General features: G+C 48.2%; 1 protein-coding gene across 1 annotated transcript in view; it reads right to left on the minus strand.

Annotated features, from left to right (window-relative positions):
- znf704 (zinc finger protein 704) overlaps positions 1-11,272 on the minus strand; it is a 75,020-nt gene extending 63,748 nt beyond the window's left edge. The window contains exons 1-2 of the mRNA XM_056298833.1: positions 10,699-11,272; positions 3,592-3,785 (exon numbers count right to left, since the gene is read on the minus strand). Coding sequence (XP_056154808.1) covers positions 3,592-3,785; positions 10,699-10,959 — 455 coding nt within the window. The 5' untranslated portion in view covers positions 10,960-11,272. The remainder of the gene's footprint in view (positions 1-3,591; positions 3,786-10,698) is intronic.
- Positions 11,273-13,256: the final 1,984 nt, after the last annotated feature.

Genomic DNA, 13,256 nt, shown 5'->3' on the forward strand with positions numbered 1-13,256 from the left:
AAATCCACATCGTGTCAAATTACGGCGGAAACAAAGATTGATACCGCCAAGGCGTCCCCTTCCCCCCACGTGCAGGATGTCTCTGGGTCGCCCGCGCTGCACAAGGGCACTTTTAACTTGCACCGTTCATCTGCTGTCAAGTAATTTTTCCTTCCATAACTGACAGGGATGACTAAATCGCTCAGGAGGGGGTAGGGTAAAAAATAAATAAATACGAGGCACATCTAGCGTTGGCAGAGCACACTATGGTAACGCACCGCTAAAACTCCCAGTGCAGCGGTGAGTTCTTTGTTAGCATGCTACATTACCTCTCCAAAGGCTTCAGATTCAGCAGCTATACTGGGCTTCGAGCGACACGCCTCAATTATTTTCACTTGTCTGGGCTAAAGATGATCAAATTTCTTAAAACAAATAAGCTTCAAAGCTGTCTGGCTAAGTTAATTTTTTTGGGACACCAAGTGCCCTGTGTTCGTCACCTACCACCCCGCTCGATCCCCCCCCCCCAGACCTTACTAAAGTCAAAATACAAACGATTAAATGAAAACACTATTGACGAGTCCGCTGTCCTTTAAAGCGACATTCCTGAAGGTTGTTGTTTCTGTTTAGCATACTGGCATCAACGGTGAAAAGTGATAATTGCAAAGCCCTTCAAATCCCACAGATCCACTCGATATCGCCCTGACTACAGCACTGTTTGTTTGTCAGCACCCAAACAAACTACACAAAGACACCATGGTTCAGGAAATCATAAATCCTTCGTCATAATATTGTTTCCCCCAACCCACAGCAGTGCAACACAAAGACAAAAACACATACACAAAAAACTACAACTACAAGAACACACATATCCAAACTAACACATATATCCATCCCTAAAAAAATTTTTTTAAAAAAATCACTATCCAAGGGAATGAACGCCAGCCAGGATGACTGTCGGAACTGCCAGTCTGCATGGGCTAGCAGTTAGCTTAGCCTGCCCCCCTTCCGCGTCCTGTCAGACCACCCTCAGTGTTTCCTCCTCGGGCGCAGCTCCCTGCAGGGCTGTGGTCCCTGGGCCCACCGGAGGCAGCAGACCAGGCTCCCTCAGCAGATCCAACGCCAGCTCTTCCAGCTGGACACCCTTGACACACCTCCCTGCACTCTACACGACAACATCAAAAACACCACAGTCAACGCCAGGCAAGGCCACCTCCAGACTGCCCTTGGTGTTATCGGAACTGCCGGTCTGCATGGACAAGCAGTTAGCTTAGCCTGCCCCACTTCCGCATCCTGTCAGACCGCCCTCAGTGTTACCTCCTCGGGTGCAACTCCAGGCAGACCAAGCTCTCCCAGCCGATCCAGCGCCAGCTCTCCCAGCCATCAAACGAAGACAAAACTTAGATGCAGACGTGGACAAGGACACTGCATGGATGGTACTGGGTGAGGCTGCCTCAAATATGAATTTGTGCTGCCATCTGTTCAACCTGAGTTTTAAATTTTGACATTGGTAAAGAACATCTAGCGACCTCAGTCGGCCATATCTGCCAATTGGCCACAAAAACTCTGCACCTTCTTCAAATTTGACACTTACCACGGTTTTCTTCCGCATCTGACTGCTGTGATGAAGACGTCAAAACGCCATGACATTTTTCTGCAGGGAAGTCCTCAACAGCTACCATTAAAATGAACAACTACAACAGCTTTCGTAATTCTTTGGATTAGCTAATATCTTACATGCACCAGCAACACGCAGGATAAAAAATGACATTTATTACCATGTTAATATTCAGGATTGTAGCTTTAAATAAATCGATGCATAGACATGAACACCCTGAGTGCATGCATGCTGACACACTGACAACTTTGTTAGTTGACTAAATTCTCAGGATGCTTAAACCCAAACAGCTGATCTGAGATCACCACCTCAGGCGAACAGCTCCTCTGGGATTTCTTGCTTATTAAAAGATAAGGGTCAATATCTATTTACAAAATAACACCCACATCTTCATGCTGGTGAAAGTATATCATTTGGTGGATAAGAGGAGACTTGTCAAATAAAATGACTGCCTCTGAGCCCAAGGCAAACTGTGCAAAAGATGCTCAGACCAGCAAAATAATCAATAAAGCATTCACCAATAACAATATCAATATCAATATCACGGCACTCTCTATGCATGAAGACAATTATAGAAGAAGAGGTGTAAAACATCTTGCACGTCTTGGGAAATAAAGTCACCTTTAAAAAGAAATATTTCTTCTTAATGAGCAACAAGAGCAGGGGAGTGTGAGAAACAAATCAATGATTCATCAGCAAATAACAATGAAATCTGAAGAAGAGCTTAGATTACAGAAACAAAGCTGGTCAAACGGATGACTTTTACCGGCCCTTCCACCGAGTCACCATTGATTGGGGATCCAGTGGCGGCTACAGCGACAAGTAATGGGGGGGTGGGGCTCGATGACATCGCAACAACTTAAAAAGGATTAGTGTTTTCCATTTAGTGGTGAGAGTTTGTTGTTTCTTTATTACATGGATCTTCTCACTGTCATGTACTACCAGTTAAAATTATTTAATTGCCCGGTTGTGGGCCAGCCCCTGTTTGCAATACAATGATAACATTTGTGTATGTATGCCTGTGTGTAGCCTGTTAGTGTATATTAGACAGTTTGTGTTTGTGTGTGTGTGCCCGTGCGTGATTATATGTGTGTGTGTGTACACACAACATGATAAGCTCTTGCATTTGTAGAGAGCTTCGTATTGTATGCCACAGATAAAGATGTGTTGTCTGGACCTGACAAGCTTCAATAAAATTGCTGTTCTTTAACACAAATCTAATATCCGCTGTATATTCAATTGTTATTATTAGACCAACTCTTAAGTCCCAACTCCCAACATGGCTTGGAGCAGATAACGCAGGAAAAAGGTGAGGATGAAGCCTATGCTAGCTTGCTGATAAATATATATGGGAAGTAAAGGGACGTTCTGATAGCACAGCTTTCAATTTCAATTTGCAGAAAGCCACCCAAGGTGTATGATTTTAATAGAGGGTCCTTGCTTAAGCAGTTGACAGCAGCAGTAGCATGGCATTTAAAAAAAAAACAAAAAAAAAAGATGTGAAGTATATCTCGTACAACCAGTCAGTATTAGGACAGGAATAACAGCTTACACAGCTGAAATAATAGATCGGAGTTTGGCATCAGATTAAGAATACCACCGTGCAGATTGGATCAGTACCCATGCAACTTGCATGATGCTATATGTATGGAAAAAAATCAAACCGTTTACAGCGGAGGAAAAGGGAATGTCACACTGTGTTGCATTCTGGGGACTGCCTGAATGGCTGTAGGGATAACGTGAATATATAGGTTGTCCGTACGTATAAACACTGTCCTAGTCACCGGATGACATATCTATGTCATAAACCTTTAGGTAAACCTTGAACACAACAACTTACGCCAAACTCCCTGCAGCAGAACAGCAGGAATGTTCCTCGCATGCTGGCAAGGTCATCGGGATAACGCTGTGCATGCATATATATGCATATGTCATGCACATACGGAATCAAAAAAAACACACACACAGATATACAGTCGACCCAAAACCTCTCTTACCTGGCATGGGGGACGTCGATGCTTGAAGAGACCACTTTGCGCTTCTGTTCCAGCAGGGATACTGAACGCGTGTCTGGATCCAGGGCCCGGCCACAGCGTTTACCATCCACGACACGCTGCTCCTCCACCGTCTCCGGGCTGAGGGAGCCGCCTTCCACCTTGTGAGCCTCTGGGGCCCCGTTAGTGGAACTTTGCTGTACAGGGATGACAGGTGGATATGTGTTAGTACATTGCATAGACGCTATATGTGCAAGTTATGTGAAATGCTGAGTCGATGATTTTTCTGCGAGACAAGTTGGCACAATGTTGTGCCAAATACAGAAATCATCCTCTATCGGTAAAGGACCACAGACACGTTGGTGAGCAGAACAAATGCCTTCAGTCTCGTCTGGGTGACATAGTGGTCAATTCCGTTGCCTACCAACATGAAACCGCCGGTTCGAATCCCTGTGTTATCTCCGGCTTGGTCGGGCATCCCTACAGACACAATTGGCCGTGTCTGCAGGTGGGAAGCCGGATGTTGGTATGTGTCCTGGCCGCTGCACTAGCACCTCCTCTGGTCGGTCGGGGTGCCTTTTCGGGGGGGGGGGGGATAGCATGATCCTCCCACGTGCTATGTCCCCCTGGTGAAACTCCTCACTGTCAGACTGTCAGGTGAAAAGAAGCGGCTGGTGACTCCACATATATCGGAGGAGGCATGTGGTAGTCTGCAGCCCTCCCCGGATCAGCAGAGGGGGTGGAGCAGCGACCCGGACGGTGGAGCAGCGACCCGGACGGCTTGGAAGAGTCGGGTAATTGGCCAAGTGCAATTGGGGAGAAAAAGGGGGGGGGGTCTTCAGTCTCGAGTCTCCCTTGTGTGTACGTGCAGTCTGTCCTCTCAGGTCTCCATGGTGATGTTGGCCGCCACCTGGACACTGCTTGGCATCCTCATCATATTCTTCATATATTTTATAATTCCATTAGAACTCTGTTATCCTCTTTCAATGTTGTATTGTGAAAATTGTGTACACGCAACATCCATTGTACGTTGTCCGTCATGGGAGAGAGATCCCTCCTCCGTTGCTCTCCCTGAGGTTTCTTCCTATTTTTCCTCCCTGTTAAGGAGGTTTTTTTTTAGGGAGTTGTTCCTTATCTGATGCGAGGGTCTAATGACAGGATGTTGTGTTACTGTAAAGCCCCCTGAGGCAAATTTGTAATGTGTGATATTGGGCTATACAAATAAAACTGACTTGACGTCAGCAAGTACACAACAGTGACGCTTGCACAGGTTGTCCATTTACAATAATCAGTTTAAGCATTAGGAAAAAAATCTACCTAGGCAAGTACGCAGGTTAGAGTTTAAATTATGAACTTAGAGGTCCATTTGAAAGATTGTTTTGCAGAGCTGAAAAAAGTTTCTCGAACATTTCACAAAAAAAAGGGAAGTGTTTGTGATTCCTTTTTCAAAACCACATAGGCTGATTGCGAAAATAACACGATCCTATCACAAAGGGGAATATTGTTTGTAAGCTGCTGTCCTGACCCTAAAAATCCTGAGGTTTGGAAATATCTCTTTCAAGTGTTTAGCCAACTACTTTGAGTATGAGGTTTATAAGTTTGCTCTGGTTTGTTTGCTTCCCGAGCTAGCGATAAAATCAGCGACAGAAGCACTTCTGCAGCTCTTTTCCTGGGATTTGGCCTTCGGCATCGGACACTGAATGTGCATTTGGAAGAAAGTGAAAAAGTTTAGGTTTAAAGTTTTGGTTGTCCATCCGTTATCCAGACCGCTTATCCTGCTCTCAGTGTCGCGGCGGATGCTGGGGCCTATCCCAGCAGTCACTGGGCGGCAGGCGGGGGGACACCCTGGACAGGCTGCCAGTCCATCACAAGGCCCACACACACACACCTAGGGACAATTTAGTATGGCCGATCCCCTGACCTGCATGTCTTTGGACTGTGAGAGGAACCCGGAGCCCTCGGAAGAAACCCACGCAGACACGGGAAGAACATGCAAACTCCACACAGAGGACAACCCGGGACGATCCCCAAGTCTGGACGATCCCAGGGCTCGAACCAGGACCTTCTTGCTGTGAGGCGACCGCGCTAACCACTGAGGCACCGTGCCACTATTTGGCTGGCATAAACCCAGGCTCCAATAGCCTTCTCGTGTGAGGCAGAGTCGGCCTTGCTTCACGATCAGCTCTCCTGATGGTCGACTTTTGTCCAACACATACCTCAATAGATCATCTTGAAGAGTTCTGGTTGTTCACGTCGAAAACAGAAACAACAACCAAGTCCATTTCTTTGTTAGAGCGTTTAGACTCTTGATATTTGCTGCTGTGGTGAGACATTCCTGCCACAAAACAAACACCATCCCCGGCTGCTGCTGAGCACTACTGATGCACGTGTGAACACACACACACATACGAACTTGCGCCCACACATGTATATATACACACATGCAGGGCCAGACAGCAATTACTCCCTCCCCACAGCACACACATTGGTTGACATGCTCAATGACACACCAGTGAACAACTGCAGAAGAAGAGTTTCCTCTTCGAGATCACTGCTGCATCAGTCTGAGAACACCAACCTGCAGTGGTACAAAGCACCGCCCTGCACCACTCCACCTCTTCAACAAAAAGTTTTCTCATGCAGGAATACCCATATGCAGGCAGGCACACACACACACACACAACCACAGACACACGCACACAAATACATGGAAACACAAAAATACACACACACACACAATCAAATATAAACATGCAGACACACAGACATGCACAAACACACACACAAATATGCTAGAAGAAACACACACATGCACACACACACACATACACACAAACACGGCTGCTCGCCCAGAGAACAATTTACTTAGATTAATGACGTAGAAACCATGAGAAATGTGTATCGAGTATCGATCATGATGGGAGGCGGTTGGATGAACATTCAGCGGTGCGAGGAAGGCTCTGTGGAAACAGAGACTTGAGTCAAACAACAAGATGGATTACAGAGGCTCGGGGAAGATAAGGTGCTGTGTGCGCGCGCGACCAGCCTTCTCCTTGTGTATAAATCCCAGTGGCGATTCCCTCTTTTCACCGGGCGAATGAATGATGGCATTCTGCAGAGCCGAGAAATTGTGAGGCATGACAAATTGGTTGTGAAATGTGAGTTGCATGTGTCAAAGCTGTTGGTATGTGCACGTGCTTGTGTGTGTCTGTGTGTGTGCGGGCACACTCGTGCACTTGAACTACCCGTGCTTTGGTGTCTCCTATATCCCCCTCTCTTTCTCTCTCTGACACACGCACACGCACACGCACACACACACACAAAGAAACTCATAACCTTCGTGTTTTGGGTGGCAGTTTGTCGAGCGTTAAGATTCTTGCACCTTTGTGGGTCAAAGGTCATAATAAAGCAAGCTTTCATGGGTCATAAAATGAATCTCATGGACCAAACGTCATTAAATCCTTGGCCTAGCCTACATTGTCTCCCGAGCTCATATGGTTCCTCTTTGCAAGGAATAGGAATTTTAAATAGCCGTACGTGTACTGAAACTGGAGTATGAGATCAGAGTGGTATTTATTTTTCAATTTGCATGGCCGACATATATATATATATATATATATAATGCTGCGAGTGTGCAAGGATTTAACTTTCATCGAGTGGCTATACCATTTATACTTCTGTTTATCAAATCTTTAAAGCCTGTAGCTTTTTTTGATTTCCTCCTTTTTCTCCCCAATTGTATCCGGCCAATTACCCCACTCTTCTGAGCCATCCCGGTCGCTGCTCCACCCCCTCTCCCGATCCGGGGAGGGCTGCAGACTACCACATGCCTCCTCCGATACATGTGGAGTCGCCAGCCACTTCTTTTCACCTGACAGTGAGGAGTTTCACCAGGGGGGGACATAGGGCGTGGGAGGATCACACTATTCCCCCCAGTCCCCCCCCCCAGACAGGCACCCTGACCGACCAGAGGAGGCGCTAGTGCAGCGACCAGGGCACATACCCATATCTGGCTTCCCACCCGCAGACACGGCCAATTGTGTCTGTAGGGGTGCCCGACCAAGCCTGCGGTAACACGGGGATTCGAACCGGCGGTTTCGTGTTGGTAGGCTATGGAATAGATCGCCACGCCACCCGGACGCCCTAAAGCCCGTAGCTTTAAAGCTTTGACGCTATAATGTCTACACTATGTATAGGTTAGACATCTTTAAAACCTGTGGCTTTAAAGATGTCTAACCTACACATCCAGGGATGGGCAATGTGACCCAGAAAGGGCCGGTGTGGGTGCAGGTCTTTGTTCCAACCAAGCAGTCACACACCTGATTCTATTGCTAAGGCCATTGATTTGTAGACTCAGGTGTGTAACTGGTGGGTTGGAACAAAGACCTGCACCCACATCGGCCCTTTCTGGATCATGTTGCTCATCCCTGGTAGCATGAGTGTTGAGTGAGCATGAAATGCAGAATGCACCCACTGCATACATTATAGACCTATAGGCAAGAGGCATGAGCCTCTGCCAGAACAAAACAAAGAGAGGAGGAAGAAAGCAGGGTAGTAATTAAGCCTATACATTAGGCATTACAGTCATTTGTGGAAATACCCTGTGGTGATGCGGCAAACTAATAAATGACTCCCATCATGAGTGCTTATGGCAATCAGGGGCAGCAACTGACTATCGAAAAGTGCCTCTTATAAGCCCAAAAGGAAGATGACATGACCTGGTATTGGATTTGCTAATCTGATCAGTTTATTGTCGCAACAAAGGGAAATCATTTAATGCATGCAGGGCAAAAATGGGCATCATGGCATTGGCTCATCATAGCTTTCTGGGAGACTCAGCCAAGCACAAAGAGCAAGAGTCATGCATGCACATATCTTGTTCCCATATGATTACTACTAATAATACATAAACGTGTGTGTGTTTGGGGGGGGGGCTCCAAACGTGGCATTAGCATCCTGCTAATGCTGCCCAGCCGACCACTAAAGACAGCCATGGCCGCCCTGCCCAGCACCACTGCTTTGGAACAAAGAGTTGCTTCAATCCCCGCCGACAAAGCGGCTTCATTGACTTTCGAGTCCGAGAGAGAGATCCAAATCAACAACAACGGCAACAACAACAAAAGAGCTAGCAACAAAAACAACAACCGATGCCTTGAGAAATCTGTGTTCAAGTGCTCAAATACTGCAACACACACACGCGCACGCATGCATGCACACACCAGCAAGTCAACAAGTGGCATTCTGCCCTCCCCAAACCCCTCCCCCCGGGGACAGGGGGCACTCGTTTGGCATCCTGGGCATTTTGCCAGGTCTCCAGATTCCTTGGACCATGCCACCAGAGAATAGGAGGGTGACTGCTTTGTTATGCCAGGGTATGGGGCTGTACAGCAGCTGCTGGATGTGCCCCCCCCACTCCCCCAGCCCACCCCCAAAGCTTCACATCCTCACCTCTAACTCATAAAACACACAGATACTCAAGTGGGAAAACACATACATACTCATACAAGCATATTGAAATGACACGAACACATCTATATGGATGTAAACACACGCGCGCACACACACACACACACAAACACACACACGCCCCTCCCCTCCTCATTTTATGTCTTGTTTTCTAAGTCTGTGAGAACTGAGCAGAGAGCCTTGGCCATTGTGTTGCTAGATCTACGCTGAGGTCTGCTCTACACCATTCTGGCCAACGTTTGTGACTTCAGCGGGATTATGCAATGGCATTTTTGAAAGCAGCCGCGCACGCACGCCATATACACACAAACGAGGGAGATCCTGGTTAGACATATTGCACGCATTTCCACATAGGCTTGCATTCTCTGTTGCAGCTTTTGTGCTGTTTGTCAAGCTTTTAAAATTTCTGCACAGCTTTAAAGTGTAGTTTAAACCAATCTTGACATATCTAACAGATTCCCAAATAATTCTGACTTGATGAAAGGTTTATATGACGTTGCTGTGTCAGGGCTATGTCTTCCCGGATGCTGGCCATTTGTAGAGAGAAAATACGAAAAGATCAACACGTGCAAAAACAAACAGTTCCTGATGATTTCCATTTGGGTTACTGGAACAACATTCAGGGTTTGCCGCTCGCAGCCCACTTCACCACAATGCACAAAAACAAAGAAGAACACACCTACGTGCGCACACGCACACACAAACCAAAATAAAGTAATCCGGTGCACAAATGTTATTCAAACATATCCCGTTCCCCTTGTTATCGTTCTTTCTGCAGAAAGATTGAAAACACAAACACACTTTCCCTCTGCTTGGAATAGTATTTTCATCTCAGGGATGAGCTGGCCTCCCTCCAGTCCGCCTACCTCACAGCATCTTAATTTGAAGACATGTGACACCACAGACAACAAGTTGGAAATGGAGGCAAGTAGGTCATTCCCAGTTTTGGCAACAAACGTGGGCATCATCAGAAGTTAAATTCTAGCAAATGAATTCTTCATGACGCCCATATAAACTATTTCATCCCCCCCCCCAAAAAAACAATTAGGGTATTTGTGTTCATTTTGAGTTAACGCAAGACTATCTTACACCAAATTTGTTAACGTGCTGCATTGCCTATCAGCGCAAATGGTAGAAATCCTCCACTGCTCCTTTGCAAATGTTGCATTTAGTGGCACTTCAAAGTGCACACAATGGCCTGTCCTAGATAGCTTATAAGCCATGAACTGTGCAGAACCTTGGGCCAGGCTCGTTACATCAGTCCAAATCGCTGCAGTCGGAGCGTGTTTGTTTGCCTTGGCCATACCCACCCACTAGCCCACAGAAACACAGCACACAGGCCCTATCACACGAAGAAGAAGCGCCGGAGCCCTTTGTCCGGCATCTGATGCCACTAAAACACCGTGACAGCCTGTTATTTTCACACGATACGCATCCCAGTGGGCACTTCCGCCTCCCGAAAGAACCGGGCTTTGTCACGGCGGGTGAAAATTGCCATTAATGGAAGCCGCGGCGGCGGCGGCGGCAACGGAAAAACCCGCTGCGCGCACGAAGCGGTTAAACGCCGCAAAACACCGCGCCAACAAGCACACCGCTGCCGGGCGCTTCTTCAACACATGCGCACACGCACGCACACGCACACACCTTCAAACTCGACTTCAGCGGCGCTTTGGCTGCCGTGTGGTTGAAACCCGCGGCAATTTCGTCCTCGGAGAACTCCCTGAGGCTGCCGTCTTGCAGCAACACGGTGTAGACGTGGCGCCGGGCGCCGGTGGCCGGGACATCTCTGTTTTCCTGCTTGACAGCCTGGACCACTCCTGTCACCGGCGCGCCATCCCCGGTCGGGCTCGGCGCGTAGACGCGGCTCCCGAGGACCGAGCGTTTCACCAGACGCCTCGTATGCATGGCTCAGACGTCCCACGGACCCTCGGAGCTTCGACGGGGGGGGGGGGTTAGTGACGCGGGCGACCCTCAAATTATAATAGATAAACAAGGTCGGCGGAAACGCAAAACCGCAGCGGGCAGACCAAGCGCTCCAATAGCCCGGATAAGATGTTGGGAAGCGGCAACATGCTCGAACGGCGGAGCTCCTTGTATTACCGCCCTGAATACGCCGGATCCGAGTACGCTTGAATCCGCGGGAATCAAGATATCGGCCGACAGATAAATACGCTGGGGAAGGGGGGGGGGACAACGGTTCATCCGCCGCTGGAGAGGCTCCACATTCAACCGGCTCCCAGTCGCTCTCCGGTCGACCTGTTTGTTTTCCCCACTGCTTCCTGCGAGCTGGTGAGGCGGCGCGAAAACACGGGAACGCTCGCGCCCCGGGAACGATAATGGCATTTGTACACGATTCCCGGAAAAAATGAACGATGCCGCCGAGAAGAGGACGACGTATACACCTGGATCTTACACCTACGCGAAATGATCCCGCTCCGCTCGGCACGACACCCTCATGAGCCCCCCGCATGTGATATAAAAGCGCCGTAAACACATCGATTTGGGAGCCCCGGTCCAGTGCCGGTGGATTCCAGTCCGGATTCGGCTTCCACACGCCAGTGCCTCTACCGGCGGAATGCTGCCTGTAAACATGTGCGGTCCGGCCGCCGACTTGGACTCTGATTGGTCGGCGAAGCACACGCCTCCACAAGCCTACGCTCCCCTCACTGTGCCAGTTTCCCCTCCGACAGGAGGGGACGCAACGCCGGGGAGGATGCTCCATTCAAAACAATGACGCAAGGATGGAGAGGAGAGGAAACGAAATGGAAGGGGGTCTTCAAGAAATGATAATAACGACGATAATCCATGGGTGTAGCCGAGGGGCCCGGGGGGTGGGGGTGGGCTGTATCGTTTGACCTAACCCTCAAAAAAGGAAATGCCCAAAAAGTCCAGCTAAAGTGTCTCCAATGGAACCAAGCAGCATTTACCGAAGGAACAAAATGAGCACATAGTCACGACTTATGGTGTTTTTACTGAATCATTCATTAATTGGCAATCCTGCCTCCAAATTACAAACTTTTGTACATGCAGTCGTAGCCAAATTAGGTCAAAGCCCGGCTTGCGAAGGGTATCCTGTGCACAGAATAAAAACGCCCACCTCCTGGGGAAAAGGGCTCACCTCTTTTAGCGGGCTCATTAAGTAATCCAGGATGAAACTGGACGGGGAAGTGAATGAATTAAGCTCTACCCTCCCTCACTGTTGAAGTGCCCTCTAGCAGGGCACTTAACCCCTTGGAGTTGCTCAGTGGTCTACAAGTAGGAGGCTGTGGTCATACTGGGCAGCTCCTGTGTGAGTGTGAAGCAAGGCACTGCTGAAACAGAGCGTCCATACTCTGCAAGCCTACCCGGGTTAACAAAGGTTGATAATGATCATAATGATAATCATGAAAATAATGAATTTGATTTAAGATACCCTTCAAAACACCCCACGGTCTACTCGCCCCCGAAGACCTAAGGCGGCGGAGAAAATGAATCCTTTGAGTCATTTTGCAGACAAACTCATTGTGGTCTTTCCAGGGTAACAGATGACCAATCATAGCACCCACGTATTTGTAGGAAGAGACCTGCTTGATTCTTTCACTGTTGACAACAATGGGAGCTTTATGAGAGTCCGACGGCGAGGCCAATACAATTTCTTCCGTTTTCTTTGTGTTCAAGAGCATTATCATCGCTCCACGCGACCGCTTTGTTGACGCCATGCTGGCTAATTACCAGAGATATTACCGCCGCGTCATCGTGGATACGTTAGAATGTATTGATTTACTGTACCTGCACGCCAGCCGTGGATATAGAAAGTGGGGAGCCCGGCTGAACCCACGCAGCCCCGGGCGGCTCCAGCGCTGGCCGCGATGGCAGATGAAAGGGTTTTGTTCACCTTTACAATCTGGACTCTGTTAGTGAGCAAAGAGGCATACCAATGAATCACATAGGGATTCAGTTCCCCGCCGGACCGTTTCTGACACCAACACGTCTGCTTGTATTGTGTTGAGAATCTAGAAAGAGGGGCTCTTGCGGTGGTGTTGGCTTTGTCTGAATGTTTAGAAATGACGTGAACCACAGTGGCAGCTTGGTGTGGATTGAGTTTGTCTGTTGCTGCGCTGACAAGAGTTTGGAGCAGAATTCTTTCCAGAGATTTCGTAATCTCCGAGGTACTGAGGTTTGGTCTAAAATCCTTATGTTCTTTTGGACGTGGAATTCTGGGT

This window comes from Lampris incognitus, chromosome 18 (genome assembly GCF_029633865.1).
Source record: "Lampris incognitus isolate fLamInc1 chromosome 18, fLamInc1.hap2, whole genome shotgun sequence".
Taxonomy (NCBI): Eukaryota; Metazoa; Chordata; class Actinopteri; order Lampriformes; family Lampridae; genus Lampris; species Lampris incognitus.